Consider the following 7,159-nt stretch of genomic DNA (forward strand, 5'->3'; position numbering starts at 1 on the left):
TGGGGCGGCCAAGGGAGAGGGGCGGCACCTGCAGCAATTCGGGGGCAGCAGGTCCCTCACTCCCTCTAGGAGCGAAGGACCTGCCGCTGAACTGCCGCCGCCGATCGCGGCTTTTTTTTTTTTTTTGCTTGGGGCGGCAGAAATGCTGGAGCCGGCCCTGGTGCTGGAGCCACACAGAACTTCACAGCCGCAGAGGAGCGAAAACTCAGAGCCTCCTGCTGCAAAAGCACCAGCCCCTACCACCGGTGCCAAAGGAAAATATTCCATAGCTGTTAGCAGTGAGGAGTCCCGGACACACAGTCGGGCAGCTGTGATTCAGCCCCGTAGAGAGCAATGCACCGTTATAAACTAGCCAGGGTCACCCAGGTAATCAGTGATAGACTGGCAATAAAACCCACCCATCTGCCAGCCTTCAGAGCCAGGACTAGAACCCAGGAGTCCGGGCGGCCAGCCCATAGTTCTAGCCTACAAGTTACAGAAGAAGGCAAGGTGCAAACTCAGTCCCGAGGGTTAAGGCCAGAAGCAGCAGTCCACACCACTGGAACAGGTCGGAGTTGATGAACCGCACCAGGTCCGAGCCAAGTAGGTCAGCCAAGGCAGGGCAAGGTGTCAGGAGCAGAGCAGGGAGCCAAGAATCAGGAAGGAGAAGCAAGGCCAGGTATCAGAAGCACACAGAAGGGTCTGTTGCAGCACCAAGCCAGAGATCCCCCTAGTTGCACAGCAGCCTACAGAGTTTTTCCCTATGCCTTAAATAGCATGCCTGGGCCAATCAGGAAACACCATGGGCACTGCCACTCAGGGCCTCGGTGGGCGGGACATCCTGTGGGGCGTGAGCCAGTAGGACTCATAGCTTGCAGTTCTCCCAGTTGCCAGAGGTGGCAGTATGGACACAGCAGCTGCCTAGGAGCTACCCAACCTGGGTTCCAGGCCTGTGGCTCCTCCCACCTCTTGGTTCTCAACTGGGGGTCCTGAGTCGTGGGAGGGGGTGTCATGAACAGGAATCGGGGTCACAACCACCCTCTCCTTCCCATGTTGCTAAGTCAGGGAGGGGGCCTAGTATTGAAAAGGTTCAGAGCCAATGTTCTAACCACTAGACCATACTCCCTCCCCCATCTTTGACTAGAGCTGTTCACTCGTGTCTCCAAGCCCTGGCCCCACACTGCTCCACTGCAGGCAAATTTCACCCTTGTTTTATAAATATAACTTGGTTTTTCAACCTTATCCCTTTAACTTCCAGCTGTAAAAGGTTGGGGTTGGATTATTTTAATTGGAAATTGATATCGCCAGAGGTATGCTGCTGAGACCCTCATCCCCCCAGATCAGGGATCGCACCTGCAAAAGCTTCAGAGAGACAGCCCAGAGCATTCAAAGGTGCGCAGGCCCAGAGATATTTGTAAACACATCAAATTTTATGATCTTGAATCCTAAATCCTCATTAACGGGCACAGCCGAATATTTCAATTGCCTTTTTTTATTTTGTTCAATCAAAAAAAAAATTGACATTGATTTAACTTAAACACAAATAATTTAAATATAATAAATTGTTGTTCTAGTTCAAAAATAAACATTACAAATAATATATTAAAATAAATTCTTTGTGGGAGGAGCAATTGCCTCCCGCGACCGCCAGGGGCTTTCGGGACGGTCGCCAGCAGCTGTTGCCATCAGGGGCTCGTCAGTTTTGTTTCACGTGCTTGATGTACTCCTGGACCCATCGTGTATTGGGATCGGAGCAGACTTCCCGGCCTTTTTTAGTGGTAAAGCTGCAGAGATAAAAACTCGGTTCAGAATCTTCACAGGGAGAAGAAGGAAAGTGGATCCCCTGGGACACAAGCTACGGCAGAGCAGATCGTGGACACCAGATGGATTCTGTGTTGGCCAACAACACTGAGCATTTTTAAAGAATAATCAACCAATGAGGACTCTGCTTTTTTAAAGGTGAAACCTTCGCTGAACCCTACTGTGGAGAAGCTGATCTGTGACTGGCTGCCGCACATGTCAGGCCTATTGTCTCAGCCAATCAGAATGCAGCAGGTCAATAACGTTACAGCGAGTGCCTGTCACTCAGCTGTAGCACCATCCCCCAGACAGAGGGATTTAAGCTGCCTCCGACCTTGGATATCATGGGGATAAAATCCCACTGTCACTGGATCAGCGTCTCCAGCTTTGACAGTACCACCTGGGCCTCACCCCAGCAGGTGACCTTACCCTGGTGCAATGTCCAGCCCTTGACATAAGGGACATCCTCCTAAATTCTGGTCCCACTGAGCCACTACCCTGGTTCCATGCATATCCCTTCTGCGGACTCACTTCTTCCTCCATGCCCATGCAATGAGTATCAGCGATCATCTAAAATGGTGCGTATCCCTAATCTGAGTGACCCTGGGGGATCACTGCTGCAACCCTTCTTCTTCCTCAGTCTGTCCCCTGCCCACCCTTTGTTACTCTCGCTAGTGGTGTGCTTGCAGGTTAGATCCGCAGCAGGTGTAGCTATGCCCATTTACCCCAGCTGTGGCTCTGGCCCCATCTGCCCCTACTGGAATCCTCAAGATACCCCGGCTTTCTTGCTGCCCGCTCAAAGAGAGCTGCATGAAAATGCTTTCCCAACCCCCCGCTGCTGAGTTACTCGTGGAACTGAAAGCGGTGTCAGCCCCTGATGCAAGAACCCAGAGCAAGGGCTCAAGCATGAACCTTCTCCATCAATCTGTGCTAGTTCTCTGTAGCTACCTATTGTAGGTATTTTGAAGGCCTCTAGAGGCCACAGGGGAATGTGGAGAACTTTTGAATAATTGTCTTTTATTAAATGCCTGACATTTGTATTACAAGAGCCCTGCAGATTTCCTTCCCCATCCGTTCATCCTATAGGGTTGTTTCTCTGCATGAACATAGAACATCTGCCCGAAAATCATACTCACATTACAGCCGGCAAGGAACACTTGCTGCTGGTGTGCTGGTACTTCACAACAAGGCTCCGTGGGATTGGCTTGGAAACATAGCTGAAGCAGCAGGAAGTTGGGGTGTTGACGCCATCTGGAAGGAAAGAAGAGACTTGCATGATTCTCTAACCCATCGCTGACGGTGTCTGAGGATCTGAAGGCTTCTCCTGCAGTCCCAATAGGGTTAGCTGACCCTCAGCTCCACCCCTTGCTGTCACTGCTCATGGGCATCTCAGAGAAGGAAGACCCCTGAGATACTTCAGCTAGACCAACTGAAGTTTATGGCTGTTTCATGGGCTCCCTCACTACAAGCCTTCCTACACCTGAAACCAACCTTGACATAGTCTGAACTGCTGTGAGAGTGAGAGCTCCGAGCGCTGCAGAAAGGCAGAAGAGAAACAGGACTTACCAAGCTGAGAATGGGCCTGGGAGCAGAGGGCAGCGATGAGGAGAACAGCGAAGGCAGCCACACAGACCTTCATGCTTCTGCTGGGTGAGGAGGAGCGGCAGCAGCTGAACAAGAGCAGGAATTCTTGCAAGTTCTCCTCCTTTGTCTGATGCTGAACCACAGGCCTTTGTGCCAGCTTTATACAGCAGCATTTTAGGGAAACACATACATCAGACCAAGTAAGTGATGACACACAGACCCAAATTTTGCTGAGTTGAGAAATCAAAGAGGAAGTTGAAATCTAGAGTGACTCTCAAATTCCATTTCGGTGTTTAGGTCATCAAAAGTCCTGGAAAAAAAGGACAAAGGAAGCGAGGACATGAGTCCATCGTGGTAACGGTGGCAGGTTTGTCTTTGAACTAACACACCTGCCTTTGTGGGGGAGTAGGTGTGACACAAGACTCATAATGGAATCTGAAGTCTTGAGTCCCTAATTCAAATCCAGCCCAGGTCATTGGTGATTGAAGGTCATTACCTTAAGCTTCTGTGGACAGGAACCTACTGTCTGTGTGAAGCTCGTTGGGGAAGGGGGTGTCTTTTTCTTCTCCACTGATGGGGATTCCACAACCTCCCTTGGAAACCTGTTCCAGAACTTAACTACCTTTATAGCTAGAAAAATTTTCCTGATATCGAACCTAAATCTCCCTTGCTGCAGATTATGCCCATCGTTTCTTGTCCTACCTCCAGCAGACCTGGAGAACAACTGATCACTGTCCTCTTTGTAACAACCCTTAACATATTTCACGACTGTTATCCCATCCCCCCTCAGCCTTCTTTTCTCAAGGCTAAACATATCCGTTTTTAAAATCTTTCCTCAGACATCACATTTTCTAAGCCAGTTATTATTTGTGTTGCTTTCCTGGGGACTCTCCAATTTGTCTACATCTTTCTTAAAGATAGTGCCCAACACTGGACACAGGACTTCAGCTGAGGTCTCACGAGTCCGGAGCAGAGCGGGACAATTACCTCTTGTGTCTTACAACATTCCTATTCATACATCTCAGAACGATATTAGCCTTTTTTGCAACTGGTTCACATTGCTGACTCTTATTCAATTTGTGATCCACTATCACCCCCAGATCCTTTTCAGCAGTACTGCTACCTAAGAGTTATTCCCCATTTTGTAGTTGTGCATTTGATTTTTCCTCCCTAGATGTAGTACTTGGCACTTGTCTTTACTGCATTTCATCTTATTGATATCAGACTTTTCCAACTTCTCAAGATCATTTTGAATTCTAATCCTACCCTCCAAAGTGCTTGCAATCCTTCCCGGCGTGGTGTCATTGCAAATTTCAGAAAGCATATTGTCCCTCCATTGAGCCGGCCCTGTGTCTGAGTGGTTGATGACCATGTTGAACAGCAGTCCATCAGTAGAACTGAAAATATTCGTTTTCACTGAAAAAATTTCAAGTTTTTATCAAAAAAACAAAACTCTAAATTTGCTTGCAAGGGGGGGAGGGAACAAAAGCCGTTTCCCAGGCAGCTCTACCAATCGCGCTTCAATATGGAACAGTGATATTCCGACGGCTGCCTGGTGACCCTGTGTGAAATGAGTTAAGGGAGGGGCCCAGCCCCATTCCTGGTGGACAAGAGCCTGCATCGCAGGAAATACAGTCACAATTCACACTTTCTTGATGGCAGGTTCGGCAGAGAGGCTGAGGACTGAATTGGCCACGTATACTGGTTCTCCTCCCAGCCCGAGGTGCACTTTCTGCCGATCAGGGTCAAAGGCTCATTGGTGAGGCAGTTCTGGGACTTGCCCAGCAGCTACTCATCCTGTGCCTATTCTGGGCACAAGCAAAGGATTTAGGGCTATCAGTCCAGCACCTTTATTTTTAATTTAATTAAACCTCTGAATGAAACACAAGGGACATGAATAGACTTTACCTGCCTATGAGTTGTACTGAGGCCATCAGTGCTGACAGGATAATGGCTGGATGCCAGCTGATTAAAGGCACAAGCGCTAGAAGACTGGCAACATCCCTGGTTTTCTGTCCCCCTGTGGCGCTGACGTTGGAACGAGAGGCCGATTGGCGGGCTTCGAACTGGCCCGTGAACCCGCTGGCTTCCATCGCCTGCCTTTCAGCCCTGGAGCTGTGGAACTCGGGTGGCGGTGACCCGGTCTACTCTTCTGGCTGACAGCATGGAGCTTGGGCTTTGATTCCATTTAGGGCTCTCCGGCTTTCATGCCAATTCCTGGCCTTTTTGTATTGGGGCACATCGATGGATTTGTCCCCTTTGAATTATCCGCTGTATTTTAATGTGCAACTTGGCTCTGAAAGGGGAAAAATCCGCATTCCTGGCTTCCCAGCTTAGTGTCTCTTGGAGCACAAAGAGTTTTCTGAGTGCAGGTCCTGCAAACTCAGCCTGCGATCCAAGAGAAGTGCTGGGCTGCCAGTGTGCAGAGATCATTGCCTACCATGCTGACCAATACTGTCTCCTTGTTGCCTTGTTCTCCCACATCTGCCTGTATCCAGCCATTGTCTCTTGTCTTGTACTTAGGGCAGGGACTGTCTTTTGCTCTGTGTTTGTACAGCACCTTGCACACTGGGGCCCTGGTCCAGGACTGGAGCTGCTAGGCTGTTTAGTGATACTGATACTAATCCATATGGATGGGTTCTTTCCGTGTTAGCCATCAGCATCCCCGGTAATAAAGGTCTTGTCATCAACTCTGCCCTCTGTGGCACATGATTGCCTTCAGTACAGAGGGCAGGGGGGTAACTCTGTGGAACTGAGTATCTCGTTCTGTTGCCATGCTGGTCTCTCTCTCGCAGCTGTATTGCCTAGGAAGGGTTAACAAGAGTGAAAAACAGGAAAAACTCATTTTAGTCACTGATCTTTGAAAAATCCCCAGTCTGAGTCTGATACAGCACCAGATCTGCCAGGCAAGAAAGGGCCCCGTGCACAGTTGCTTTAAGTGTGTGGTTGGTCATTTCTATTTCAGCCAGTCTCTTCTTATGCACTTGGTATCGTTAAGGAGACAATTTGTATTTGATGGAGGCGGAGTTCAGTTTTGGGGAGCTTGGGGGTGGGGGGAATTCATCAATAGTAAATGCTCTGTGCTAATAAAGAACAGGAGTACTTGTGGCACCTTAGAGACTAACAAATTTATTAGAGCATAAGCTTCCGAAGAAGTGGGCTGTAGTCCACGAAAGCTTATGCTCTAATAAATTTGTTAGTCTCTAAGGTGCCACAAGTACTCCTGTTCTTTTTGAGGATACAGACTAACACGGCTGCTACCCTGAAACCTGTGCTAATAAAATTACTCCGGATAAAGGACAGAGGAAGGGAAGGAGCTGAGTTTCTCAGCTGATCTTTAAATGTGGCTAAATTTGATCTAGAGGCTGGAAGCTGAAGCCAGACAACTTCAGCCTGGAAATAAGTTGTACATTTTTACCAGCGAGAGTAATTAACCACTGGGACAACTTGTTAATCAGGACTGGATGTTTTTCTGAAAGCTCATCTCTAGGAGCTATTTTGGGGCAGTTCTCTGTGAATTCTTGGAAGGTTAAACCCCTCGCAGAGTCACTGAGAGATTTCTCCTGACCTCAGAACTTCCACAGGCATGGGGCTCGCAGGCAGGAGATGAGCTGTAGGCTGAGGAAACCTCACATGCTTTTCAAATAACCTCTCCTGAGCTCATGGCGAATCAGCTCTGAGGACAGGAGGCGGCTCGCCAGGTGCCAAGACCTGCGGAGGTTTGGACGGGAGAACATGCCATTGCTCCCGCCGCCTGTCCGGGCCTCCACTGCTCTCCCCAAGCGTGCCAATTACA

At 49.1% G+C, this 7,159-nt stretch overlaps 1 protein-coding gene across 1 annotated transcript; it reads right to left on the minus strand.

Annotated features, from left to right (window-relative positions):
- Positions 1-1,461: 1,461 nt before the first annotated feature.
- On the minus strand, positions 1,462-3,476 carry LOC128825898 (C-C motif chemokine 3-like). The gene is made up of 3 exons (XM_054008785.1): positions 3,346-3,476; positions 2,916-3,030; positions 1,462-1,763 (listed from the first exon to the last, which is right to left on the minus strand). Exons 1-3 carry the CDS (start codon positions 3,416-3,418, stop codon positions 1,676-1,678), a joined length of 276 nt encoding a protein of 91 aa, XP_053864760.1. The 5' UTR covers positions 3,419-3,476; the 3' UTR covers positions 1,462-1,675.
- Between the last annotated feature and the right edge of the window lie 3,683 nt (positions 3,477-7,159).

The sequence above is a fragment of the Malaclemys terrapin genome, chromosome 18, assembly GCF_027887155.1.
Source record: "Malaclemys terrapin pileata isolate rMalTer1 chromosome 18, rMalTer1.hap1, whole genome shotgun sequence".
In the NCBI taxonomy this organism is placed as follows: Eukaryota; Metazoa; Chordata; order Testudines; family Emydidae; genus Malaclemys; species Malaclemys terrapin.

Bases quoted from the DNA above. Each gene is read 5' to 3' on its own strand.
- LOC128825898 (XM_054008785.1), bottom strand. From the start codon at position 3,418: ATGAAGGTCTGTGTGGCTGCCTTCGCTGTTCTCCTCATCGCTGCCCTC. The intron at 3,031-3,345 runs GTAAGTCCTGTT...CTTTCCTTCCAG, and splicing joins CCAGGCCCATTCTCAGCTTG to ATGGCGTCAACACCCCAACT. The intron at 1,764-2,915 runs GTGAGTATGATT...TTATCTCTGCAG, and splicing joins TGTTCCTTGCCGGCTGTAAT to CTTTACCACTAAAAAAGGCC.